General features: G+C 40.2%; 8 protein-coding genes across 11 annotated transcripts; 2 read left to right on the top strand and 6 right to left on the bottom strand.

Annotated features, from left to right (window-relative positions):
• Positions 1-5,140: 5,140 nt before the first annotated feature.
• Positions 5,141-7,512, bottom strand: LOC6559772 (phenoloxidase-activating factor 2). Of its 2 annotated transcripts, none has more exons than XM_043214745.1 (3): positions 7,461-7,512; positions 6,438-6,920; positions 5,141-6,164 (listed from the first exon to the last, which is right to left on the bottom strand). In XM_043214745.1, the coding sequence occupies exons 2-3, from the start codon at positions 6,915-6,917 to the stop codon at positions 5,283-5,285; spliced, it is 1,362 nt and encodes a 453-aa protein (XP_043070680.1). In that variant the 5' UTR covers positions 6,918-6,920; positions 7,461-7,512; the 3' UTR covers positions 5,141-5,282. The 2 variants fall into 2 exon arrangements, with proteins under 2 accessions (XP_043070680.1, XP_032590920.1); XM_032735029.2 differs by having other exon boundaries at positions 5,144-6,164; positions 7,433-7,512.
• A 279-nt stretch (positions 7,513-7,791) lies between these two features.
• Positions 7,792-10,500, top strand: LOC6559771 (phenoloxidase-activating factor 2). 2 transcript variants are annotated; one of them, XM_001986387.2, is made up of 3 exons: positions 7,792-7,880; positions 8,709-9,206; positions 9,520-10,500. In XM_001986387.2, exons 2-3 carry the CDS (start codon positions 8,724-8,726, stop codon positions 10,387-10,389), a joined length of 1,353 nt encoding a protein of 450 aa, XP_001986423.1. In that variant the 5' UTR covers positions 7,792-7,880; positions 8,709-8,723; the 3' UTR covers positions 10,390-10,500. The 2 variants fall into 2 exon arrangements, with proteins under 2 accessions (XP_001986423.1, XP_032590918.1); XM_032735027.1 differs by having other exon boundaries at positions 8,688-9,206.
• A 1,789-nt stretch (positions 10,501-12,289) lies between these two features.
• On the bottom strand, positions 12,290-13,268 carry LOC6559818 (CTD nuclear envelope phosphatase 1). The gene has a single exon (XM_001986386.2). It carries the CDS (start codon positions 13,259-13,261, stop codon positions 12,377-12,379), a length of 885 nt encoding a protein of 294 aa, XP_001986422.1. The 5' UTR covers positions 13,262-13,268; the 3' UTR covers positions 12,290-12,376.
• Positions 13,269-15,964: 2,696 nt separating this feature from the next.
• LOC6560406 (cation/calcium exchanger 2) lies at positions 15,965-18,372 on the bottom strand. 2 transcript variants are annotated; one of them, XM_001986385.2, is made up of 8 exons: positions 18,308-18,372; positions 18,028-18,248; positions 17,632-17,957; positions 17,493-17,567; positions 16,944-17,429; positions 16,748-16,887; positions 16,462-16,696; positions 15,965-16,403 (listed from the first exon to the last, which is right to left on the bottom strand). In XM_001986385.2, the coding sequence occupies exons 1-8, from the start codon at positions 18,344-18,346 to the stop codon at positions 16,120-16,122; spliced, it is 1,806 nt and encodes a 601-aa protein (XP_001986421.2). In that variant the 5' UTR covers positions 18,347-18,372; the 3' UTR covers positions 15,965-16,119. The 2 variants fall into 2 exon arrangements, with proteins under 2 accessions (XP_001986421.2, XP_043071625.1); XM_043215690.1 differs by lacking the exons at positions 15,965-16,403; positions 16,462-16,696; positions 16,748-16,887 and having other exon boundaries at positions 17,379-17,429; positions 17,489-17,567.
• A 182-nt stretch (positions 18,373-18,554) lies between these two features.
• LOC6560405 lies at positions 18,555-21,929 on the bottom strand. Its single transcript, XM_001986384.2, has 4 exons — positions 21,750-21,929; positions 19,428-21,689; positions 19,244-19,368; positions 18,555-19,050 (listed from the first exon to the last, which is right to left on the bottom strand). The coding sequence occupies exons 1-4, from the start codon at positions 21,859-21,861 to the stop codon at positions 18,628-18,630; spliced, it is 2,922 nt and encodes a 973-aa protein (XP_001986420.1). The 5' UTR covers positions 21,862-21,929; the 3' UTR covers positions 18,555-18,627.
• A 721-nt stretch (positions 21,930-22,650) lies between these two features.
• Positions 22,651-23,271, top strand: LOC6559666 (peptidoglycan-recognition protein SC2). Its single transcript, XM_001986383.3, has one exon. It carries the CDS (start codon positions 22,668-22,670, stop codon positions 23,220-23,222), a length of 555 nt encoding a protein of 184 aa, XP_001986419.1. The 5' UTR covers positions 22,651-22,667; the 3' UTR covers positions 23,223-23,271.
• Positions 23,272-24,889: 1,618 nt separating this feature from the next.
• On the bottom strand, positions 24,890-25,556 carry LOC6559665 (peptidoglycan-recognition protein SC2). The gene has a single exon (XM_001986382.3). It carries the CDS (start codon positions 25,540-25,542, stop codon positions 24,988-24,990), a length of 555 nt encoding a protein of 184 aa, XP_001986418.1. The 5' UTR covers positions 25,543-25,556; the 3' UTR covers positions 24,890-24,987.
• Positions 25,557-26,399: 843 nt separating this feature from the next.
• LOC6559493 (peptidoglycan-recognition protein SC2) lies at positions 26,400-27,193 on the bottom strand. The gene has a single exon (XM_001986381.2). It carries the CDS (start codon positions 27,176-27,178, stop codon positions 26,624-26,626), a length of 555 nt encoding a protein of 184 aa, XP_001986417.1. The 5' UTR covers positions 27,179-27,193; the 3' UTR covers positions 26,400-26,623.
• Between the last annotated feature and the right edge of the window lie 498 nt (positions 27,194-27,691).

Here is a 27,691-nt window from a genome sequence, read left to right as displayed (position 1 = left end):
GTGGCCAACGGATGTTTTCTTGCAGTTTGCTTCCGTTTTTCTGCTCCCATTTTTTTTTTCTCTTTGCCGTGAATAATTCAAGCGAACGGGCGCGATTCATGTTGTTTGTATTTTAAATATGTTGTTGCATAATCTTGAGTCCCTCGATGCGCATTTGCGTTGTTTTCTTGTTTTGCTTGCTTTTAGTTTAATTGCAGTTTTGCATACGCATTTTGTTGCTACCTCATCCAAAACATAACTAAAAGTTAAGTTCTTTAATTAAGCTGCTATTCGAGTAGAGTTGAATTGATAATAGCCGCCACAGAGAGATATTCACTTCTGAGAGCTGTATTTAATATAGTAAATCACATAATAGTAATAAAAATAATATCAATAATTTAAAATTAATTATGATTTAATGCTTATTTGATAAATAATTTTTAATTAAATATTTTTAACAGCCCACTTTAATTACCAATTTCAATTTGTATTTATTCACAATAATTATTTGAAAATTACTATTTGGCAACTTAAGCTACAATTTTTGATTTCCACTTGCAATATTACGTTGATCATTATTATAAACGCTGGGATACTTTTAGTGCTTCAAATCACATTAGTGCACATCAGTATGCAACACAACAGGGGCAAGCTGTTGTGTGTGTGTGTATTGGTGCGCCCTGGCAACACTTACGAGAGCGACACCCCAAAAAATGTGGTTCATGTCTTTTGCTGACATTGTTGTTGTTGCTGTTGTTGTTGGTGTTGTCGGGGCTGCTGCTGCTGCTTTCGCATTCGTGTCTCGGACATGAATTACGTTTACCGACAATTAATTTCAAGTGAAAATGTGCTAAAACTTTTAATTGGGCTACCAAGTGGCAGGCAATGTCTGCACAGCGAGGAGGACCCAAAGAATTTCAGCAACCATAAAAATGTCGACAACATGCCAGCCAAAAATGTTGCAGCAATTTTCGACGGCGTGCCAGCAGAAGCAGAAGCAGAAGCAGCAGCAGCAGCAGCAGCAGGTGCAACGGGCAGAAGGATAACCAGGCACCAGCCTGCCGTCAACTTTAAGTCAAGAACTGTGTAGCCGATTAGTAAGCAAAATGAAAACTGACTTCCAGCACGAGAACACGTTGCGTTCATTTAATGAAAGCATAACATGCGAGTATCTCTTTTGTTGTTGTTTCTATTGCACAGCATAACCTGTATGCAATGCAAATTGGCATAGCGATTGCAGCCACAAACTAAGCTGACTTCATAAAAAAAAATAAATATTTGCTTATCAAATGATGCAGTGAGTGAAAAATCGCAGCAGCAGCAGCAGTAGCAGTTGGGACCTATCCAAGTCCGCTTCAAGGCACACCCGTCAAAGTCAAACAAAACAAAGGTTATACGAATTATGGAAGCGTGCAAAATGGCAGCAAAAACCGCTAAACAAAACTCTTCACTTCAAATTCACGCCTCGACGCACAGTGCACGCACAATGTATTTTTCACTCCAGCTCCTTTTGTGCCCTTCTTTCTGCGAATGCTTTAGTTACGGTTGCTTCAGCTGCTTCACTTTAATTAAACCCACTTGTTGTTATTGTTGTTGTTGTCGTTGTTGGGACATTTACTTTGGCGACCTGCTGCAGTTTTGAACTTCTGAGTTCTTAGACATTTCTGAGTTCTAGAAATATACGAAACTAAACTCAACTGATGCTAAGTATACTGTGATACAAACTTATCTGTCAATATGATATAATATTCTAAGAATTGATATGCATATCTCAGTTTGGGTACATAAAAGTATAACAAATTAAACTTGAAAATTACGATTCGCTTTGTTGGACTATCTTTGTGACTTATTGATTGATTAAACTTCCATCTTTGAGATCTGAAGATCTACAACACGTAATTAGATTGAAGCCCTGTTTAAATTACGACTGCATGATATACACACTTAATAAAGAGAGTTTAAGCTTCAAATCAGTAAGAGAGTTTACTCAGCAAGAATTTTGGTAGATCCTTAGTAAATTATTAAAACACAACGCTTACTTAAGCAACAGAAATAATATAGGTTGTTGCAGCCATTGGTTAATTAAAATGAAACTATAGAAATGCAGCAACACCCAGTGGGAAATAGCCAACATTGAGTATAGATACAACAACAACAACAATAGCGGTAGCAAATGGGCTCCTTTCCTGGCATGCTGGCATCATAAATTACACAGCTGCCATTAGCTAACACAAAATGAAATTTTTCAATTAAACTAAAGGCCATTGATGATAGTGGCAATGTCATTAGCAGGCCCACCAGACTCTGGCCATAAGCCAGGCCCTAGGCACTAGGAACTGCTTCTCTCCCTCTCTCTCTCTCCATCTCTCTCTCTCTCTCTTTTCCTTTCCCTTGCTATCTGGGTGCACAGTAAAATTGCACAGGTAAATCGGTGGCACATAAATTAAAATCGAAGCCAGGCTATTTTATGTGCATTTAATGCGAGTCGATGAACTTTACGCCCACACAATGTTTAAATAAATGCGCTGTGTTTTATGGCATACTCCAGCGGATTTTGGTTGTTTATGGTATCCGCAGCTAATTGACAATTGAAAATGTTGAACATTTGCTAGTAGCGACAGATCGACAGCCAGTCATAAAGTTAATAAGCAATTTGCATAACAAATTTTCTAAAACGTTGACAACATGTCGCATGCAACGGTACATGGGACGAATGCTTAATGTGCGTTCATCGCACTGCGGCCCATTGCGTATACGCCATGTGGGCTGGCAAGCAGGCAGACAGACGGGCAGACAGGCAGGCAGGCAGGCAGGCCTGCATGCATTTAATTGTTTTGCACAACCAGAGCGTCGCCCAAACAAAAATGTCATTGCTCGTGTGCTGTGTGCTCAGAGCATTAGCTTCATTTTGACGCAACTCCCGCACCACCGCACCGCACCACTCCAACCCTCAGTCACCCAGTCAACCCACGCACAGCTCGCGGTGCTGTTGCATTTTTCAAATGCAATGTTCGTAATTTATTCTCGGCTTGTTAATTAGCCTGGCAGCAGCAGCAACAACAACAACATGCGTTGCCAGCCTTTTAAAATAGTGTGGCTTAAAAGCCGCTTCTGGCTTTTTTGGTTGGAAACTTGTTAGACTACTTTTAGAGCTTATTGACGTCAGTATTACACACGTTATTATGACATTATTTCATTATCGTATTATGTCCAAAAATGTTATCAGACAGTTTTTCAAAATTGAATAAATTAAAAAGAAATACAATAAATTGGAGAGCACAAAGTCAGATTCAGAATTAACCTCTATTTGTCAGACAGTTTTTCAAAATTGAATAAATTAAAAAGAAATTCAATATTAGAGAGCACAAAGTCTGATTCTGAATTAAACTCTTTTTAAATGCACTCCATTATCAGATTCAATAAAGAGTGTTCAAGCTCAAAGGCATGAAGAGAGATTTCTATATAAAATAAAAAAAAATGTGTTCTTAATCAACAAAAATAATTTGAGTTTTTGCAGCCATTTGGTCCCATTCGAAACATTTTTACTTGATTTTTTTCGTATGGCTGTTTTGTATTCAATTATTTTCCTTTCAAACTTAAACAGTTAACAGCAAGTTTTCGGTAAATTACGTAGATGGTAGCTTTAATTAAAGTTAATGGACAATCCTTGCAGCTTAAGTGCATTCGTACAGTGTAATTGCACGAATGAGTATAGAACTTTTCGTATAAAATTTGCAACTTGGCCACAAATCACATCTAACAATCCAACTGGTTGCAGTGTAATAAAATAAAACGGGACCAAAATGGTTATGGTTGCATTTAACGGATTTTCCAGTGCAATTAGCCAGTGTCAATTGTTCATACAATGTGTGCGTGTGTAGGCTCAAATGTGTGAATGGAACATTAGTGACTTGTTTTGTTTTTCATGCTGCCTAGCCAAAACATGCAGGCATGCATACTCGCACACACACACACACACACACACACACACACACGCACACTCAGTAAACACACACGACTTTGTACTCACTCCTAACTGCCATTTGCATCTGTTTCTACTTCCGTTGGCAGGCCACAAAGCATTGGTCCTCCGTCAAACGCCTCCTCTAGTTCCGTGTAGCCCCCCTCGGGCTCAACATGATTTGTAATTTGATGCCATGTGCACACACATACACACACACACACACACACACACGCAAAAAGAGAGAAGGAGAGCGATAGTGAGAAAGAGCAGTTGCTGCTGCCGTTTCTCCGGTTGCAAGGAAATGTTCCTCACAGTATGCATTACATTTGCGGCCAGGGCCATTATAATTGCACACACACACACACACACACACGCACAACCGCATACACACACATGCTGCAAAGATGGATGCCAGTGAAATTGCATTGGACATTATGCCTTATTATAATTAAATGATAATCAATTTGGTAAATATTTGAATTTCTGAGATATTTACCAAGCAATGCAAGTTAATCAGGCGTGTCTTTGGATCAGCAGCAGTGGCTATAAGAAAATGCTAATGTGCATAAGGCAAAAATATGTGTAGAGGCAAGTAATTGCTCTGGGAAAATCAATATGAGTCGCTGGCAAGTTGCATGTTGCATGAAAATCCCCAATAAATAAAAATTTCCTAGCAATTTACTTGAGAAATGAGTCGATTTTTTTTTGGTGTTGCTTTTTTTTTTAAGTAAAGACGTCGCCAGCAACAGCGAACAGCCACCAACAAAATCAATTCCCCAGCTATTTCACAGCATGTAATTTCTCAATTTTTGGTAGCAACGTTCGCTGTCCAAGCCAGACTCTTTGCCTCCTTGCCCCCTTACCACATTGCCTCATTGTTTCTCGCTGCTTTCTTTAGCTACGTACTTAATTTCGGGCTACGACAACGTTGCGTGGTTGAAGGGAGTGGAGACACAAAATATGCTGCGACTCAGCTATTTCTATTTATAAAAGAAGGCCATAAGGATTCTTTACTTTTTTATTTTGCCCTCCTTTTTTGTTATATTTAGCTGCGTTAATAGTTGCAATATATCTTCCGTTTTTTTTTGTTGTATAGTAAAGAAGGGAATGGTTTGAGCTGCATTAGTTAGTTAAGTAGCTAAGCAAAGCTTGATTAAATATAAGGTACATCGATGAATTCAGAATTTCTTAAAAATGTTTGCTTTTTTACTTCTTCATTCTTTATTCATTTGTAATATTTATTGTTTTAATAAAAAAATTTAAAAATTGAGTTTCGTCTGAGAGCAAGGTTAAATAAAACTTGCTCTCTAGTGGAAGTTAATTTTAAATGGTTAATTAATTAAACCACCGACTCCAGATCAAAGCCAAGTAACTTGGCCTTTTCATTGATCCAAGGGCGTAGGTAGGGCACATTTGCATAGACCGCTGGCACATCCTCCTTGGCGCAATCGACTCCCCACGAAACGATGCCAACTATCTGATAGCGATCCGCCTGTCCGGGCAGCGAGCAGAACAATGGTGATCCGCCATCGCCTTTGCATGTATCCTGGCCCTTCACGCCGCCAGCACAGATGAAACTTGGACGTAGCCGGAAACGCTCTCGCAGTCGTGTGACTCTCAGCAGTGCCTGGCACTCATCTTTGTTGACCAAGGGCAGCTCGATGCGTTTGAGTAAATGTTCGTTCCTAATGCTTTTCAGATTACGGGCACCCCAACCGGTGGCATAGCACACAGCCTGGCGGAGATCTTTGTGCAGCTGAGGCGTCTCTGGCGGTGGCAGGCACAGCGGTTGAATATGCGGCTGGATGTCGATCGGTGTCTCCAAAACCAGCAAGGCAATATCATTAAAATACGAACCAGGATCGAATTCCTCATGTCTGATTATCTGCTTGATGCGGCGGGCCTGACGCTCGTATGGCTCATCGAATCCATTTAGATCCCATTCGCCAACAAAGACAATCAGAGTGTCCACCGTTTGGTTGCGTATATTGTGAGCGCTCGTCAGCACCAGCTGTTGATGGATTAGTGTGCCACCACAGAGATACTGATTGCGTCCAGTCATGATTGCCACCATCCACGGAAATTCGCCAAAGAGCGATACATCCATCGGGTACTCGTAGCCATCCTCATCGGGAATCAGGCCCTTCACATTGCTGTGCCCGCAGCCCTGATACTTGAATTTATCCAACCTGGCAATGTACGGACTCGCATTGGCCTCCACCTGAAGTAAAATGGGTATAGAATTTAATTTCGATAAAAAATAAATCCTTAAATACAACAAGTCTTGAGAGCTACCAACACATTTTGCATTTAAGAAACAAATTTATATTTTCTTTCATTAATTTCTAAAATTTAAAAAAATGCTTGGAAAATATCCTAAAATCCTATGTAAATAAGATATTTATTTATTTCAACATTTATGAAATTGATTTAATAAATTTCGTAATAAGCACGAAGTATATATTTTTTCCCAGAATATACTTGGATGACTCACCCGCTGATCTACGGCACAGCAGCGATGCAAGGAACGTGTGCAGGGCAACTCCCCAATACGTGGATTGACTAGAAAGCGACCATCTTCGACGATGATATTGTCTTGACAGAGACTCCTGGGCACACATTCCATTTTCACGCCGCAGGTCTCATACCCGCTGGGTTCAGAGTCAGTGCCTGTGATTGCTTTGTTTTTGATGTCGGTGTTTGTGTGTCTAGGAGATCCTGTCATATTCTGTGTGGCGTCCCAGCTTTGCAGTTGTTCGCGATCGCAGCACACCATACCCACACCACAGATGCGAGCGAGGCGTACCCCAATTTCACCGCGTCCCGAATCATCCGTCTCATTGCAACGCTGCTCGGTGACGCACAATTCCTTTGTGCCACAAATTGACACCGATGCAGCGGTTTGCTGGCCATTTAACAGCTGACTTTGAGTCACAATAACAAAGGCCAGAAGCCAATAATTAACGGCGTCCATCAGCTGGAATATATAGTATAAGACAATACAAGTTGCAGTTTTCTTAGTTGAGAGAGAGAGAGAGAGAGAGAGAAAGAGAGAGAGAGAGAGAGAGAGAGAGAGAGAGAGAGAGAGAAATATAGAGAGAGAGTCGTTCTGATAAGATTCATCACAGTGAGAACAAAGAAAAACCCGCTTGCAGTGCGTAGGTTATCAATGAATCTCTCAAATTTACATTTAATAGATGCAGTCGATTGCCAAAGGTCCGTATAAATTAATAGACTTTATATTATATTCTATTTTTGTACACATTCATTGAATAAATTATATTATTTTTATTTATTTTTAGATACTTCGCAATTAATACTCGTTGGTATCTAGTAATTAACTGATGTGATTTTATCTGGCGAGCTCATTTTATGATCACATCCGCAATTCAGTTAAGTCAGACAGACGGTTGCCCATAATATTGTTAATTATTTGATTTCTCGTTGTTTTTATTTTTGTTTACTGCCTACGCATGTTTATTTATTTACTTTATTATCTCGTTAAAGTACAACATACACGTATAAATATTTTTGTCAGACACAATTATAATGCGAAGCGCGTAGAATTGCAACTGAGCTGTTTCAGGCAGATTTCGGCTATATTATAGAACCGGCTTGGGAACAAATGGAGAGCGATGCTGAATTGAGGCGCAAATAAGCATCTGAGAGAGACAGATACATTTAGTGGGATCAACTAAAGAGCTGTGCAAACTTCAAGCTAAGCTTATTTCCAATTCTCTTCGTTAAGTTTATGAATTTACGAAGAATGTTCACACAGCGAGTTCAGAGCGCTGAATCTGTTGATAAGCTAATAAAATATGTGAATTGGAACTTGGAAAACTCAGTTGAATGCGCAAACTCTTACGGAACGTAACTCGGACAAATCGTGTATTGCAATTGATTTTGTTGTGGCTCTTATTAGCTGTATTTTAAACATGTAAATATTTATGTGCGACATTGATTACTCATTTAATAATTACCAGACAGCTGAGTATATATTATTAATATTCACTCTCAATTTATTTCATATTATATATTTATGATTTCTTACTTTTTAAAGTTATTACTTTAAAAACTGCAGTTCGAAATTTCAATACAATACGAAATCAACAAAAGTGTACAAAGTTCACATGGAAGTTCATTAAAACTGGTGGAAACATTGCAGTGGGGCATATCCTACTGAAAAATACTCTAGATAACAGTGTTTCTATTCGCAACGAACCTTCTTATGGGGTTGAGGTTTGACAATTGAAAAATGATTAATTTACTCATTAAATCTTAACAAGGTTTCTACTAATTTACCTTCAAGTTTAATTCCAAAATTGTGAATTTAATGGCCAAGAAGATTTTGGGAGTGATCTTCTGTATGGAAATCAATAAGGCTATCATTAAGGAACATCGTCTGTCATCCAAATCGGGATCGAAGTATAAAAAGAAACCTACTTTGAGATACATTTTTTAGCCTGCACCCAATAAAAGTGGGTAAAAGAGAGTCGATATAGACATGTACGCGAGAGACTTAAAATTTTGATTATAAGTTCTCGTATTCCATATGCATTTTATCGCTTAGGGTTGAGCTTACTCGAATACAACATTCTTACTTAGTTTTTAATTGTATTGAAATAAATTATATAAATTGTATTATTAAGAATTGTATAAATAGCTGCGCAGATAACCGACTCACATTCGACCTATGCACTCCTACTTAATTATTCTTAGAAGCTGAATATTTTGTGTATTCCAGCGAATATTTTATATATTCCAGCGAATATTTTGTATAATGCGCAAGATGGATCATTTAATAAAGATGCTTTCGCTGCTGATACTCGCCTATGCAACTTCAGTGCTGTGTTTATGTAACGAAAATCAGGTTTGTGTCACGGAACAACGCTGCAGTGAGTCAGATGATTCCGGTGCTGGAATACTCGCACCACGGAGTCTAACACGCGCGTGCGGCACATCCCTCGTCTGCTGCGACAACGAGCAGCTGGAGAGCTACGCCCGAAGCCAGGCGAGTGGCAAAAAGTTTACATCAACAAGACAATCAACCAATGTGGTGAGTCAGAGCTCGGAGAAGCCGTTCGATTTGAGCTCCTTACTGGATTACAAAAGCTGTGACCAGGATAGTCTGTGCGTACCCCGACATCTGTGTAAAACTGGCGAAGTTAATACAGATGGTCGGTTTATAATTCAGCCCAAAATAAATAATGCCAGCAACTCTGGCTGTGGAGTTTTCGAGATTTGCTGCCCCTCGAATGAGAGGGTAAGCAGAATAAAAATAATAATAAATAATCAAAATAATCATTGCATTATAATTATATATATTATAACAAAATACAAATAATATTACAATTAATAATAGAAGAAACAGCACTATATACACTATGCTTTAGCTAACAGTATATTTATAATATACATTTGTTAATTAGCTAATGATTTCTTGCCCACACATTACATTAATTAATTACATTCTGGCACATATCTTATTTGCTGTTTCTTCTGCCCTTCTATGAAAGATTTATTATTAATAAATTATTTATATGAATTGATTTTCCATCTGCTTTCTGCTGTTGCAGCTGGTGGAGAGCGAGAGTTCCGTGCGACTCAATGTGAAGGACTTCAAGTACAAGGGATGTGGCAACAGCAATCCCGGCGGACTCTACTACGCTTTGGTGGGCTATAACGATTATGAGTCCCTCTTTGCCGAGTTCCCCTGGATGGTTGCCCTGATGGACATGCAGACGAATTATGTTTGCGGCGGTACATTGATACATCCCCGTCTGGTGCTGACCAGTGCCCACAATGTGGCAAACCACAGCTCGGACACACTGCTAGCCCGTGCCGGTGAATATGATTTGAGGAGCGACGGCGAGCCGCTTCCCTTTCAGACGCGCCGCTTGCGCGGTTTGTTTCGCCACGAGCGCTTTAACAATTTGAATTTTCATAATGACATCGCACTGCTGGTGCTGGAGCAACCGTTTGACCTGGCACCACATATCCAACCGCTTTGTCTGCCGCCAACGGACAGCTCACAGCTGCAGGCACAGTTGCGCAGAGCTCAGTGCTTTGCCATCGGATGGGGTAAACGCAATATCAGCGAAAATTTCACGGTACAGATACTTAAACGCATTGATCTGCCTATCCTGGAGCATGGGCAATGCCAGCAGCTGCTCCGCGAAACCATTCTTGGAAGACGTTACAAGTTGGACGACAGCTTCATTTGTGCCGGTGGCATGGAGGGCAAGGACACGTGTAAGGGCGATGGCGGATCACCTTTATTCTGCACCATGGAGGGGCAACGGGATCGCTATCAGCTGGCAGGCATTGTCTCCTGGGGCATTGAGTGTACAAGGAAGGACATTCCGGCCGCATACACGAATGTGCCATACTTAAGAAACTGGATTGAGGAGAAGGCCTGGAAAGAGGCCACCATTGTGTTCAACTAAGACGGGCAGTAGCAGTGAAATAACTTTTATTATTTGATGGGACAAAAACTTGTGTTAGTATTTTCAAGAATTCATTCATTCACATAAACTTAATAAAAAAATATTCAAGAAGTAAAGTAAAATACATTTTAAAAAAGAAAACGATAAAAATAAAGACAAAGATAAACAAATACTAAGTAAGGATTAATCAATATGACAAACAATGACTTAAGAGCAATTGAGACGAAAAATTGGTATGAAATTTTCAAGATTTATACAGTCATTTTACACTATATAACTTGAGATTAAATTAAAATGGTTCAAAAGTTGTGGATGCTTAAAAACTTGTCAAATGCAAAAAGCATAAAAATAATTGCACTCTGCCAGCGATTTGATCCAAATACAAATTTTGTTTAGACAATAATTTTGTGCTCGTGTAAATTGTCAATATTTCTTTCAATAAGAGAATATTTATGAGTTTTGCTAGTCGCCCAGTCTGATTTATATCGCTTCGGTTTGGGATTTTGATTTGTAGTGCCATAAAATGTGCCGGTCAATATTTGTGCACAAAATTTCAAGCGTATTCTGTCTGTCTCTGTCTCGCTCTCCCCCCTCTCTCTTTCTCTCTCTCTCTCTCTCTCACTCTCTCTCCCTCTCTCTCTGGCTATGGATATTGAATTGCAAATAGTGGCAGCGCTCTTGCAGACACTGTTGCAACCAGCAGTGCGTATGAGCAATCAGTCAACCAGCCACTGACTCAGTTAGTTCCTACATACGATATCTGCATTTATGCTCCACCTACTCTCAATTTCTGCAGTTTAAAATTTGCAACACTTTTTCTTTGGTAGTTTTCATAACGAAAGTTTCAAAGTATCAAAAAATACAAGTGCCTTAAAATAAAACCGATGAATAAATTCTATTAAGTTTAACACCAAAAATTAGAAGATTTTTTAAAATTTTATTTAAGTGTTGGCATTCCATCTTAAAAAAAATAAATTCTGTTAGAATTTTAAAAAAATTATATGGAATAGGGTCGCTTAGAAGGTTATGTTAGTTTATGGCGGGCATCCGATGGAAGCTTGTCCGTCTGTGTAACATAAACCAGGCACTCTTGTAAAATATATACTGTCATCATTGGAAAAAGCAAAAATCTAAAGTTTCACTAAAAAAGTCAAAGCTTCATTTAGTTTTTGCTGTAGTGAAGCTAGACAAATCAAGGTGAGTCATGCAAATGAGTCAAATCAAAAAACTGTTAATTGCTGCATGTGTTTTTTACCGATTCGCAGTTGAAAAGTTAGTTGTGAGGTAAATAATACAATATAATTCGTGAAATACTAACCAGATCTGAAGCAGTCACAAATCGCTTAAGCTGAGTAGTAGCTTAAGCAGTGCAACTGCAATAAATTTTATTCAGATTGCCTTAACTGCAACTGCAACTGGAACTACAACAAGGAAGGCAAGGAGAAGGAAGTCAGAACTTTCACCTGTGTCGCCATAAATTTTCATTGCATCCATGCGTCGAGGCGCAGTCAATTGTGCTTAAATGTTCGACATTCACGATAACTCATCGATGTCGCTGGATTTCGTGAGGGGAACAAGCAGGTATGAAAATCAACCCCTTTAGCAGTATTTTGGCAAAGTTTTTCCTTTTGTTTTCAGTGATAATGAAACTGGTAAAATTGGCAAAAAGTTGAAATTGAAACGATGATGGATGTGAATTATGACAAAAAGCGAAAATGAACTTATCTACATAAGTATTATAAGTAAAGGAAGAAGAAAGGATGAATTGTAATGCATCATTTTAAGTACGTATTAAAGATTTGTGAACATTAAATGCTAATTACAGTTTCGATTGGGAAAATTTCTATGAAATTAACTCCAACTAATAGCTAACAACTACAGAAAGACCAAGGCATTCCAATTTTCGTTCACCTTGAAAACAAATGCTGAATACATCTCTTTATTCAGTATTAAATGGAATTAACATCGGGCTGTTATTAATGTTGGCTCATGATGGAGCTGGTAATTGCCGCCGGCCGAGAATCGAGCGAACATCTTTCGTGAAGCGAAGGGCGTCCAGAAAGGGTAGCAAATTGAGCAGTTCCTGATCATTGAGATCATAGATATAGCTCTTGATGGGTATGGCATTCTCTGGGAAGTCGCGATACGCACTCGGTGAGTTGTCAATGATGAAAACGCTTGCCAAATCCTTATTGACCCCAAACAGATTCTTGCTGACAAATGACGAGGTGGAGACACAATGTTGTCGATAGAAACGACGCTGAAATATCCCGCGGCCATCATCCAATTTGTCTACCACAATTGAGGCATAGGCCTCCATGCTGGCCGTAAAGATGACCACTTCGTACCATCTGCCCACAAAGCTGAGAAACTCATCGACATATGGCCGTTTGAATATCTGAAATTCAATTGGTTGAATATCGGCTACAATCGGTATGTTTATTACGTAATCCGGAATAGCGGTTTCGGGCATCAAATTACAGCCAATCAAATTATTTGTCTCTGGATCGAAATAGCATGAATGCACAAGCGTTTCATCTAGATCGAGTACAAGTGTCTTGCGTCCTGCCACTTGCAACTGCGCCTTGGATGCCGGTGAAAGGGCCGCCTCGTCATATATAATAAGTTGATTCGGGTAAAATAAGTGTCGGATCTTAAACGCCAGATAGGCGATAAACCTTGTCACGTACTGGCCCAGTTCGTCCGTCCAATCGTAAATGCGGGAAAAACAGGTTAACCAACCTATTTTTGGGACAAGAAGTGAATCTGTGCTTGTTTCAATCCCTAGTGTTTCCTCGATTGGAGCGACCTTGGAGACGTTCGGCTGATCAACTGATGATGACTTAGGCTGCTCAAAGAGCTGTACAACCATTTCGAAAAACAATTCCTTTTTTTAATTTTGTCAAAATGTATAAAGATTTAATTTAAGATATTATTTATATGGCTTGACAGTATTTTCAATGTATATGTAAAAGATAAATTGTTTGAAAGTTTGTAGCAGCTTAAATACTTAAGTTGAATACTTAATTTCAATGAGGAAAGGAAAGTTTTCCATTTTGATTTTAATAGAAATAAATTACTGTAATTGGATATTTGTAAAGCACTTAATGTTTACTAGTCTTCGGATTTCTTACGGTTAAAAACTCATTAATACTAAGCTGACGATTGTTTGAAAGTAAGTTTTGTAATATAAAAGTTTGAATTCTATTCTATTCATCGAACGTTTCTTTAAGTATGTAAATGCATTTGACTTCATTTCCGCAGAACATGCCTGAGTTGGTTAAGCCCACAAGCCCACAAGTCCACAATGTCAATGCAATCTTTCGCACCTCTTCTTTGACGATGACTGCCAAACGGTGGCAAAATGGAAGTCAAGTTAAGTCAAGTGTAGTCGGAGCTAATTGCAGCCAAGCCACAGACGATACTCGTGCTCCCAATGCACCAAACAGCAGATTCATTAGCACACAAACACCAGAACAACGAGGAGGACACGACACTGTACGAGAGGAGCGACGCGGAGATGGGAGAGGGAGACTGCTCAGCCGAGCAAACTGAAATGCAAATCAGGGAAAAGAGAGACGAGGCTATCGGTGAGTGCAGTAAAGTGGGCAATAACAACAGCAACAAATGCACTTTTACCACACTCCACCATTGTCCATTTGCTCTTCCCACCCTCCACCCCCTCACACACATTAATTAAGGCTTGCATAATTTATATGTAGCTGTTTTCTGTAAATGTCGCTGCTGCATCTAGCTTCCTTCCTTCCTTCCGGTTCATCCGACTAACGTTGCGTATACGCAAAGTACTTTCTCTGCTAATTGAGTTATAATGCTAAGCGACCATTTATTGGCTAGCCAGTGCTGTGTAAAGCTTAACAAGACTCTCGTTTTAAGTAGTTTATTTTATATATTTTAGTGAATGGTTTCCATTCCTTATTTTTCGCTTCCCTGCAGGAAATATTTATGAAAAAATGGAAAATAAGTAACAAGAAACTTGGAAAACTGTTGCAACTCCAGTTCGAGCAGCAAAAAACTATAGTTTTTCTTTTCAAACTACCTTTTTGTTGGTTATCAAGAAAAGTTTTATAAATGCTGCCAAGATTTTCATACATAAGAAAAAAAAACACAAATTCTTTAAATATTGATGTGCCAATTTGTTTACAGGTACAAATTATTTCTTTAATTGCCTTAAATTTGTACAATGCAAAGAATTAACTAATAAGGGTTAGTTAGTGGCCAATATAAATTGGATTGCAATACAATTACATATTTCGTTTAGTCGGTGTGTATTTTGTTTTGCTTAGCTTTAGTATAAATCAAATATAAAACAAAAACATTTCAAATTGTGAATCCTGTTTGGCCATTAAATATTTGATGACTTTCACACCAAGCGAATCGGAGGCAAATATAAGTTGGCATTTCAGCGCCAATTTGCAGTCAGCACAATATGCAAAATAGGAGAGAAAAGCAGACAAAAATATAAAACAATTTGGTAACAAGCAAAATGCATCAGTATCATGGAGTATGGATAGTTATACACTGAATTTTGCCGTCCCTCTTATACCCTATATAGAAGGTAGAAGGTAAGAAATGAAAATTAATAAAATAATATTAGAAATTAATTCCAATAAAAATTATAAAACTAAATAGAGATAATTTTTATTGTCTATTCCCATTATTTGAATCATATTAGTGTACTAGAGAGAATCTGTAAGTCGAGCACTTTTCTCTTAAGCTGTATCGCTTGTTATGCTCGGCAAATGTGCTGGTGAGTTAAGGCAGAAGTTGCAACTAGAGTTGAAGTTGGAGCACAAAACCGAAAACTGTTGCAAAAACATGTCACATTAAGTGCCACAGACAGCAGTAGCATCAACATCAGCAGCAGCATCAGCAGCAGCATCAGCAGCAGCAGGAAGTCTATGGGACTTGAGTGCTTTTATTGCTGCCGGAATTCTGCGGGCATTCGCTTTGAAGTTGAAGCTTGCATTTGGCTTCAACTACTTCCTTCTTCCGTGCATTTTTTTCTTCTATTTTTATTTAATTTTTTATTTCTTTTTTTTTTCGTTATTCTTTGGCATGCGGGAGTGTGCTGCACTTGTTTATGTTTTATATGCAATTGCACTTAAATGTAATGCTAATGTTTTGAATAGCTTTATATTTCTGGGCAGCCACTGAAAACTTTACATTCGGCACATAAGATAATGTCTACGTTTGATTTGCATGTCTTAGCTTTAGCTTAATCAACCCAATTAGTTGTCAGTCGTTGTTGCTCGCCGACAATCAATTAGATGCTTTAAATGTTGACCTCAACGCTGAAGCAAATTCCATACCACTTTAACCCTAATTAACGGCAAGCTGCCGTTGCCGTTGCCGTTGCCTTTGCTACGAGCTTTCTTCATTATGTTGAACGCTTTTTATAATTAAATAGAGCCGAGATAACGTGGCAGACGTTGCATAAAACGCTTCACTGCCTTTCAAAGGAGCCCAACGACGAGAACGGTAAGTCTTGGACGTCTAAGACCTTCACGCTTTTCCTCATGTCAGCGTCAAAGGTGTAACCATTTTTCACTTTTGGTTGGAATTTTAATTATGATACTTTATTAACGTAATTACTCTTCGCGGCACTCTTACAATGTAAATAACAGTTTGACTGTGTTTGTAAAACTCTACTATTGCTCTTAATTATGGTTGTCGATATTGGATATGCATTACTAAGACGTTGAGGTAACTTTACTTCGGCTCAACAGCGATATCAGCAGAGAATTCATGGACCAAGTTCCACTCGACGAGCACAGCATATAAAATAAATAGGAAATACATAATAAATGCATAAGCACCCGAAGAACGTCGGGCACAGAAATTATACATCAAGTTCCAGGCCAGAGTTGTGGAAACGACCAGCATAAAGAATATGAACGCGTTTTGTCCTTGATCCTCTGTCAGCCAATACAAAGAGCCTTTGGCCGAACAGTGCTGATTGATAATGCAGGATATACCCATGCCAAATGTAATGCCTGAATTGCAATACAGCTTGTTATTGAATGCACTTTAAATAATTAAATAATTAATTACTAAATATTGGTCCTGCGAGAACGGCAGCAAATGCCATTCTCTCATAGCCCTGCAGAGCCAGCTCCAGATTCATTATCAAATCAGCAAGTCCCCCGGCAAATGATCTCACAACTGCTGCCACAAAGCTTTCACTTACGTTAAAATAGAATCCAGATATAACACAGAGCACCTCTAGCTCGTTGGCAGCGATTGTAATAAACATTATTGAGGTAGTAGCAGTGAGTACAATAAATAACTATTGTACACAGGATTAGTATTTCGATCAAATTGAGATATTTAAACTTACGACGTGATAGCTGGGCGGCTTATCCGTGCGGGAATGGATCAACACGAATATGGCCAAAGGCACGGTTACAATAAAGGTCCATTTGGCAATGCTATAGTCGAATGTCATATACCAGTCCTGGTATTTACCGTCAATCAATCCTGATAAAATAGTAATAGTTATATTGATGTTTAAGTGATTGATACCTGAGTGATACCTTTAGTCACGGTGGTAACCATATATGGAATAATAACAATCTGTAGGCAATTGAGTAGCTTGCACCATCCATGCTTATCATGAGTGTAGTCCACCAAAGGCACAAAAATAGTGCACAGCAGCACAATGGGCGATATTAAAATGCAGAATAAGCGACCACACCAGCCTTTGCGTCTAAACTCGCCAATATTGATGGGGATTAGAGCCTCAAGGAACTCGGAGCATAAAAACAAATTCTTCGGATTATTTGAATTATGCAGAATATCACGAGTTTCTTTTATATTAATCTCATTGGTGTGCGAATCTGGTGTTAGCGTTGAAATGCCGTGTTTACTCGATGAACGAATAAAGGAAGATTGTTTGGTGTGTATTATCAAGTGATTGTCCTGACTAAGCTCTCTATTCTTTGCTTTAATCTCCGCTATTAAGTTATCCCTATAAGGTGAATGAGGCGTCCTCTTTAACTTACTTATTTGCAATTTAAGCTCTAACGAGTGAGTGAAATGATTAATATTAGGATTATTTTCAAATTTGTATGTCACTCACATACTTTTTATGTACGCACGCAATAACATTAAGTCCACAACATTGATCAACAAGTATAAAACATAGAACATCATAAGACCTGCAAGAAAACATAAATGTGTATTCATATTGAAATATAAATTTAAAGTAGTCGTGCGGCTTACCTATACATTCATTTAAGTCCAAACTTTCCCCTGTCAATATTATATAGTAAAGTACTTCAGCAGAAAATATCAGACACAAAAGGTCGCGCAGTCCACATGCACCATTGACTTTAAATGATCTCATGTAGCTAACAGTGCCGCCACTTAATAGGATGATAACTAAAGAATTACTGATGCATATGGTAAAGAGTGGTGCATGCTGGCGAATATGCATTATATTGGTAATTAAATCGGGCAAAGTATTGCAAAAGGTCAGTACGGTTATGCCCGCCAGATACTCGTTCATGTTCAGCTTAACGGATACAATTTTCAGTGCTGGAGTGAAACTGATGTGAAAATATTGTGTAAATTATGAGAATGATGTGTGATTTTTTTTGTTTTTGGAACAGAACTTACTATATTTCAATTATGTGTGCCACAAAAATCAAAAGATATATCGCAATTAGCATCAGTAGACACATTACAGCCGACTCTAAAGGTTTGTTTGAAATCTCTACAGTGCAATACATAAGGTGATAGTACTTGAATACGCCCATAACACGACTGCATTGCTCAGCAGATTTAACTAGGAGGCAACGATCTTTGTAGTCCACCTTCTCTACAACAAAGCAGCTCATCTTTATGCAATATTGGAATACGTTAGGATAGGTCACAAATAGCATATCCAGTATCTCACCTCTTTGTAAACGTTCTGTATTGAAAAGGTCTTATTCATTTTGATACACAATTATTGCCTGAACTTAACGAATTTGTATTTGATTGAATGTTGTTTGCAAAGCATACTATTACTAAACATGGTGGTTAGCTATTCAAATGTACTTGATTAAGGAACAATCTTCATCCCAATCGAAAAAAGCAGGTCAATATAGGTAATATGTGATAAGACAATTTTTAAAATTAATGAAGTAAATAAAAACTACAAATAATTCAAGGTTATTTATTTTAATTTCTAGGAACAGTATAAGTTTTGTGCCGTACATATCTATGTATATAATCCTACATATTCATTACGTGTTCCATGTATATGTTATCAATTTCTATGGAAATATTTAGAGTTGTGAGACTTTTGGCAACATATTCGAGTATTTTTGACTTATCCATTAGACCGCATGACGGTTTCAACAAGATCTTAAAGTTATCGATGGCAGCCAGCAGATTTTGTGTCATTTGAAGTTTGGGTGCCTGCAGCAGATGTTCGATGAGGGAAGGATAATTATCGGATTTGGACGGCTTAATCAGCCACTGCTCAAAGGCGTGCATGTAACACTTGAAGAGGAAGGCGTAGGCATTCAGCGAGTTAGGTGAATCAATTAAATCCACAGCCTGCGCCAGCTGTTCCATAACAACTCGGTCAATCCCATGACGAGTGGCGTTGCCCAGCAGTTTTATGGCCTCCACCGACGAAGCCTGCGCCAGGAGCTGTAAAACATAAACAAAACTGGTATTATTTGTGTTTACATTAATATATGTCTCTTTTCGTACATTTGAACAACAAGGATCGGATAATAAACATGAAAATTTGAAATGATTTAGTACAGTGCTTTATGAAACATGAAAGTTGGTCTTGTGATCCTCTCTCCTGTGTCAGAATCGATTATTTGGTTATCCTTACCGTAGCGCACTCCTTGGCCTGCGGCGGCTTATGGGTATCTAGCAGCAGTGCCAAGTGCTCATCCTGCCACAAGTGCTTGTGCTGCAGGGACTTGGTCACCAGATCCCGAACTTTGCCAACCAAATCTGTAAAGCATATGGACATATATAAATATAGATAGACATATATTTATGTTAATCTTCACCTGGATAATGGAGGAATGAGAGCGGCATGTTTTTGATGTAAGATTTCATGACCAGATCGAGGACAGCAAGGCGCGCAGGCTCAAAGGTGTCCAACTGTGGACGCAGCCGATCCATGCAGAGAATCAACTGTGAGATTAGTGGCCAGCTGCTTAGGCGCCACATGCACAATTTGCCATGCAACGTCACATATGTGCGTGCCAGACGAATCTTGCCGCGTGTCTGTTTCAATTCATCCTCCTTTGCTGTGCTGGCGGCGCCTTTCAGCAGCTGCGACAGACGATGGCGCTGCCATTGCAGACACTTGCGGCTGCATTTGATGAGGCGCTGCTCGACTTGTGGCAGACGGAGCAGTGTCTGCATCAGTTTCTCCATAGCAACATAGTTGTTCGACTTGGAGCACTTGGCCAGGCCATTGGCACAGGCCGATAGATAATTGGACTGAGCCGACTGCAACTCAGTGTCGCTGTAGGGCACTGCGGATACATTCAAATTGAGGGTCAGTTGGCGTTGGCGATGCAGCCGACGATACTGCATGCCGTTTAGGATCACTGGATGCTCATAGAGAGCCAGCAGCAAATCGAAGTCCGTTTTCTGGCTGAGCAGACGCTCATCCTGCATGAGTTGTTGCACCGTGAACGGCACGTGGTGAACGGCATGCGGGGCACACTGGACACTGGCGACGTGCCAGTAGAGGTGCGCGTAGGCGCCATGTATCATGGCCAGCTGAGCAAGCGATAGCCAGGTCTGTGCCGGCTGCTCCCAGCAGAGATCGAGGAATGTGTGCAGCGGAAACTGCTCAATGGAATCGCTTAGCTGATTGAAGAAGTAAATGCGGCGCGAATGGTGATCCTCCTCCTCAAAATTGTAGTGTTCCAATAGCTGCAACTTGTCGCGATAGCAAAGCAGCTGCAATTTTTCCATGGGATCGGAGCATGCCATATATATGGGCATCAGCACTTGGCTCAACAGCTTGCCATAAATCTCATTATTATCATCCAATTCGTCCTCCTCAAAGTCCGCTAGCTGCCTTTGCTGCGCCTGGACTAAAAGCACCTCAGACAAATGATCCAAGATGAGCTTGGCATGCGACGACGTCAATAGTTTCACATGCTTGGCCATGCTCTCCACGCACTCGTCGTTGCCAAAGCAAATGCTGCGCTGAAGCAGCTCATTGAGTGCGGCGTGCAGCTGCTCAGTGCTCACATCCCCCATTTCGCCATCGAGGAAGCCAAGCAGCTCGCCGAGCGTAAGCATCTGTAGCCGTTGCTCAAAGCTCTGCGCGCCCTGCGTGAAATTGTCGAGCATTGAGCGAAGGCAGTGCGTCTTCAGTGTCTCATCCTCGACGAGCAGTGGCACCAGTTCACCGCATTGATTGCTGATGTGCGCCTGCAGATGGAAGAGCAACTGGCCCGAATCTAACTCCTGCCACGCCATGTACGTGTCCACACTGATGCAGACGAGCAGTCGCTGCACCCAATCCATAAGTTTGCCAGCAAACAGACGCAACTTGTCATCGCTAGTGGTGGCTTCCACTTTGATGTTGGACTCTAATTTGCATTTTGTGGGCGAACGCAGTGCATAGACAGGCGCATAATCGGGCAGCAAGAGCAGCTTGGAGCCATCAAGGGCATGCATCAGCTCCAGCAGTACATCGAGCAGCTGACGCATTGCCTCGCCCAGATAGCGATTACGAGCGGCGCGAGAGCCGAGCGACTGTTGCCGTTCCTCCGTGTCCAGCAGATTCCGCTGCAGCATTCGCATGGCATTGTCCATGAGAAAAGCATTCGAGGCGTTGCCGTAGCAAATTGATTTGGTGACAGCGCTCAAGGCGCCACAGATCAGTGGCAGAGTGTGCCGCTTAGTGCGTAGCACCTGATGAGCCAGCGTATCGTTCAAGCAGTCAAAGTACTGCGATGCTAGCCAGTGGGGACTACAGGCGATTAACTCGAGCAGCTGCTGATGCAAGCCGCACTGCAGCGCCACGCTGACAGTGACGAGCTGTGGCAGCGGTGCCGGCAGTTGTTGCAGCAAGTGTACACACTGCGGATTACAGCGGCCCAAGTCGCCCTTCTCAATGCTGCCGTCGACATTGGCGCTGTTCAGCACCAGATACATGAGGGCACCACGCAGCTGGTCGAGATCTGCTCCAGCTGCAGGCACTGCGATTGCGTCCTCATCCTCCTCATCCTGCTGAACGAGGCCATGCTCGAGAAGCACATTGAGTAGGCGTTGCGATAAGTTCTTGATATGCTGCTCGTTGCCTGTGGGGAAAACTGTGTTTATTTCCCGCAATGATTTTCAAATCCGACAACAAAACTAACCACCAAAGTAGAGGAAGCTATTTAGTTTCTTGGTATGCTGATGGTAATTGGTGAATTCAATGCGTATTTGGTTAAACACCTCGCAGTTATTCAATGGCCGCAAATCCTCCATTGTCTCAAGCAGTAGAAAGAATCTTGTTAACAAATTCTCATCTCGCTTTTGCCGGCTACTAGCGCAGTAAAAGTATCGAGCCAATATCGTAACCATCGATTGTTTTTGTTTTTTAACTTCTATCGATATTTTATTGCGATAGTGTACGATATTCATTTGGCGCGCAATTATCGCCATTTTTTCCCTTCTGTATTCTTACTTGTTATTTGTGATATGATTTGACAGTTGTTGTATTGTATTTAAATAATTTAATTTAATTGTAAGCAAATCAATATTTATCTAAGAACCAAACACTTTTAAGATTTACTAGGACAATTTGAAGGATACGCAAAGAAACAAATGAGAAAATTTAATGTTTTTAAGTTGCTTTTCCGACTGTTTTCGATCTATTCTGATCCATCAAAATTCTAGAAATATCTCGAATCAATAGACTCTCCTTCGCAATGATAAAATGGATGTCCTTTCGAGAGGCATTACAAAAATTGATTGTTTTTCAAAATAATATAATGTAATCCCCCTTTGCACGTCCTTGATTTTGCTTAAGATTTTGGGTATTTTTACAAATTAATCAAATGGCACTTGCCCAGATTACAAACTCATTTGACCAACGCTTGAAAAAGGCACGCGAGTATCAACAAGTGCTTCTGATTGTCTCCGTATCAGATCGAAATTCCCTCTCATATGAAGAGGGGGTTATATTCGTGCGCAACAATTGTCTCTTTAATCGACAGAGATAAGACACTCTGCCAGAGTTGTATAAATAGCGCCACTGCTGTAGCTAATAATGCAATAATTAATTAGAAATCATGACGAATAAGGCAATCATTCTTCTGGCTGTGGTGCTGTGCGCTCAGGCCGTCTTTGGTGTCACCATCATCAGCAAGTCGCAGTGGGGCGGACGTGCTCCCAATGGCAAATCCTCTCTGGCCAACTCCCTGGCATACGCTGTGATCCATCACACCGCCGGCAACTACTGCACCACCCGTAGCGCCTGTGAGGTCCAGTTGAGGAACATCCAGGCCTACCACATGGACAGCTTGGGCTGGGCCGATATTGGCTACAACTTCCTGATTGGCGGTGATGGCAATGTCTACGAGGGTCGTGGCTGGAACGTTATGGGTGCTCATGCCACCAGCTGGAACGCCAAGTCCATTGGCATCTCCTTCCTCGGCAACTACAACAACGATAAACTCACCTCAGGTCAGATCAAGGCTGCCAAGGATTTGTTGGCTGATGCCGTTTCCCGTGGTCAAATCAAATCCGGCTACACCCTGTACGGTCATCGTCAGGTCGGCTCCACGGAGTGCCCCGGCACCAATATCTGGAATGAGATCCGCACCTGGCCCAACTGGAAGGCATAAGCTGACCACTCAAAAAATTGCTGCAAAATAAAAACGATTTTAAATACAACATACGCCTACGTAATCTAAGCAAAGATTCAATGAATTTTTATGGAGTTAAATTCCGAACATAACCGCAGGTTCATATGGAAAATTATCATTTTCTCTGAGTGTATGCTAATGACACTCCTCGGGAGTTTTTTTCCAGGGGACTTCCCCACAAATCACAGCTTGTTTACAACTACGACAACAGATTACCAAGAACAAAATATTTATACTATAAAATAGAATATTATAGAGATAGCCAAGGGCGTCCACATGTTGAGAGGCTGAAGGCGCGGGGGATTGATGGAGGGCGGATCAGTGACTACAGATACAAATCCCATGACGTTTCTTGCTTTACTATGGAACAAGTGTTCGTATCGCAAAAAGAGCACTTTTCGGCGGTGCTTTTTGTATTCCACTCTTTTCATAAACAACAAGATAATTGATTTGCCGTAAACAAAATAAATAAATAAAACAAATAATACCACAAAGAAATTAAAATTTAGATCTTAATTAAAATATATTTTGCTTACCCTGAAGTCCATAATATTTAGTACATATCGGAGTTCTCTAGGAGAATATTTCAATATTTCGGTATTATATTTGATATATGACGGAGCTCCCCATTATTTACTCAAGGAAACTGGCTCGGTTCATACTTCATGACAAAATTATAGTGCCCAAAATACGAAAATATAATTGTTCTACATGTATATAGTTTATATAGTTTATTTTGCTATCAAGCGAAAAGATTGTCTGCGCCCTACAGTTGAATTAACTGTGGATCTTGTTCCACTTGTTGGCACTTAATGGTGGCCACCTGACGATAATCGCACAGAATACAAGTGGAGAGGATTTGACCACGTCAAATGGTATAAGCACAATACCCTTGGCAGCATTATCGTTAACCATGACTTTAAGTTCTAACTGGTGGTACGAGCATCGACAACATTTCAGCCACGACCCACTTAGACTTCTACCCAACTCCACCGATCAGAATGTTATGGTCAATATCTGGCCAAGCCGTCCCCATTGCATAATTGTTCTGGCTGTTCGGGAAGCTTCCGGTGGTGTGATCAGCAACAGCGCAGGTCAGGCTCCATATACTAGTATCAAAGTTTATGACATACTTAATGCTGCCTACTTAATTAGATTAAGTACATGCAATAAATTAGTGTTGAAGATAGTGATATGATCAATTTATGATTGCTGCTAACAAAGTAATGGTAAACAATGCAAAGATTGATTGCAGTAAACATATTATATAAAAACAATGACGTAGTGATCTAATCTACACATAAAAATAAATAATGAAAACTGCAACAAGTTTCATTTTCATCGATATACAAACACAACAAAAATATTTGTACAGTTGACTAACCTTGGCAGCCTCGCTATGTTTATTATATATTATTTTTCAATACAGGCTTAAGATTTTTTAATGCAGAAATTGTTTTCAAATAAAATTATAGTTGACTGAATCTTAGAAAGAAAGCTTGTTATGAAATACTCTTTCATAAGGTGTTTTAGATTTCACAAATATGATTTCAATGCGTTTGACTTCAGGGCTTATTGTCTATAAAAAACTGTCTACCTATTTCCGACTGTGAACCTAATACCAATAAAGAAAAGTATCCGATGAGTGCTTTTAACAAATGTAGTATATAACGTGTATTGTATTTTTTTTTTAATTTTTATTATGCAGCAGTTTTTTTAAATTCATTTTTAAGAATGCGACAGCTTATGCCTTCCAGTTGGACCAGGTGCGGATCTCGTTCCACAGATTGGTGCCGGGGCACTCTGTGGAGCCGACCTGACGATGACCGTACAGGGTGTAGCCGGATTTGATTTGACCACGGGACACGGCATCGGCAAGGACACCCTTGGCAGCGCTGATCATGGCAGCGGTTGGTTTGTTATTGTTGAAGTTACCCAGGAAGGAGATGCCAATGGACTTGGAGTTCCAGTTGGTGGCATGAGCACCCAAAACGTTCCAGCCACGACCCTCGTATGCAGAGCCATCACCACCGATCAGGAAGTTGTAGCCAATATCGGCCCATCCCAAGCTGTCCATGTGGTAGGCCTGGATACTACGCAGCTCCTTTGTGCAGGCATCCCGGGTGCTGCAGTAGTTGCCGGCGGTGTGGTGGATCACTGCGTAGGCTAGGGAGTTGGCCAGAGTTGTCTTGCTCTTGGGGTTGCGTCCACCCCACTGCGCCTTGCTGACGATGGCGACACCAAAGACGGCCTGAGCGCAAAGGAGCACGGCCAGAAGAATGATTGCTTTGTTAGCCATGACTATAGATCGAATCTAATGCCAACTTCAAGAATGCTAGCTCTTATATAGCCGGTCGTGATTTAGTTGTGATCAGATAGGGTATTTTCACAATGTGCTACTGATACGAGTATCTTTGGCATTCTAAATGATATTTACGAAAATTAATAAATTTACAATGAAGATAACTGATCAATTTATGGCAAATGGCAAAGAATATAGCCATAAACTGATGACGCTTTTGGTTCCATCAGATTGTATTCCATTAGCTTTATTTATTTTTTATTATTATGGGATACCTACACTGTGACCTACCAGATCTATTATGTCCCCTTCTGAGCCTATAGCTCCTCCATCAAGAGTCTTTATTGGTTTGCGGGCTTCTATGTCTGTGCAGCTGATACCATGCATTTCTAGGATGCTGCATCTTTTTCTAGTTAAGGCGACACACTCTGCTAGAACGTGCTCTGAGGATTCTTCCTCGCTTTCACAAAACCTGCATAGTTCGCTACAATAAATACTTAGTTTAGTTAGGTGACTTCTAAGTCTACAATGTCTTGTCAGTAGACCAATAAAATAATAACATAAAATAAAATTTAATTTTTTTTGTGCAACAAATTTTTTGTGCTTAAAATTCGGTGAAATTACCATGCTAAGCACTTTCATCACATAAGTGCTGCTAAAATCTTATCTCCTCTCTGAATTATTATTTCAAATCTATAGAATATTGTTGATGTGAATGAAGTCCGCTATAAATATTTGTAGTATAAAACATATTGTTATTGCTATGAGCCGTTAATAATACTTATAATAAATGGAAACATTTATCATTTTATGCTGGCTTAAGATTATAAAACTCAGCTGATTGTTGTATTTTAAACTAATATTTATTAGAAACAGATAAATGTGAGTAAGCCTTTGACTTTATGGGTTTTTGGCTATCTAATTCCGACTTCATAATCATCAAAGAAGAACCTATTACCAATAAAGAAAAGTATCCAAGGAATGCTTTTAACAAATGTAGTATATAACGTGTATTGTATATTTTTATGAATTTTTATTATGCAGCAAATTATGCATGCCATTTTGAGCAAGCGATAGCTTAGGCCCTCCAGTTGGACCAGGTGCGGATCTCGTTCCACAGATTGGTGCCGGGGCACTCGGTAGCGCTGACCTGGCGATGACCGTACAGGGTGTAGCCGGACCTGATTTGACCACGGGAGACGGCATCGGCAAGGACACCCTTGGCAGCGTTGATCATGGCAGCGGTTGGTTTGTTATTGTTGAAGTTACCCAGGAAGGAGATGCCAATGGACTTGGAGTTCCAGTTGGTGGCATGAGCACCCATAACGTTCCAGCCACGACCCTCGTATGCAGAGCCATCACCACCGATCAGGAAGTTGTAGCCAATATCGGGCCAGCCCAAGCTGTCCATGTGGTAGGCCTGGACGCTACGCAGCTCCCTTGTGCAGGCATCCCGGGTGCTGCAGTAGTTGCCGGCGGTGTGGTGGATCACAGCGTAGTCCAGGTTGTTGGCCAGAGTTGTCTTGCTCGTGGGGTTGCGTCCACCCCACTGCGCCTTGCTGACGATGGCGACACCAAAGACGGCCTGAGCGCAAAGGAGCACTGCCAGAAGAATGATTGCTTTGTTTGCCATGATTATAGATCGAATCTAATGCCAACTTCAAGAATGATTGTGCTTATATAGGCCAAGATCAGATGGGGTACTTTCACAATATGCCACTGATACGAGTATCTTTGGCATTCTAAAAGAGATTTATGAAAATTAATAAATATGCAATGAAGATAACTGATCAATTTATGGCAAATGGCAAATAATATAGCCATAATCTGATAACGCTTTTGGTTCGATCAGATTGTAATCCATTAGCTAAAAGAAATTAATAGCAGTAAAATAAAATTCGATTTTATTTTTTCTTTTGCATCAACACGTGACGCTCGAAATTCCGTAATATTACCATGCTGCCAAAATCTTATCTCATTTGAAATCACACTCTTATAAGTGAATTATTTATTCAAGTCTATTAAATATTGTTGATGTGAATGAAGTCCTCTATAAATATTTGTATTATCGCTTCATGTGGCCAGTGAGAACTGATAATGGAAGCGTGTATCACTTTATGCTAGCTCAAGATTACAAAACTCAGTT

This window comes from Drosophila grimshawi, unplaced genomic scaffold (assembly GCF_018153295.1).
Source record: "Drosophila grimshawi isolate 15287-2541.00 unplaced genomic scaffold, ASM1815329v1 contig_1367, whole genome shotgun sequence".
NCBI lineage: Eukaryota > Metazoa > Arthropoda > Insecta > Diptera > Drosophilidae > Drosophila > Drosophila grimshawi.
This window is presented reverse-complemented; position numbering and strand designations above follow the sequence as displayed.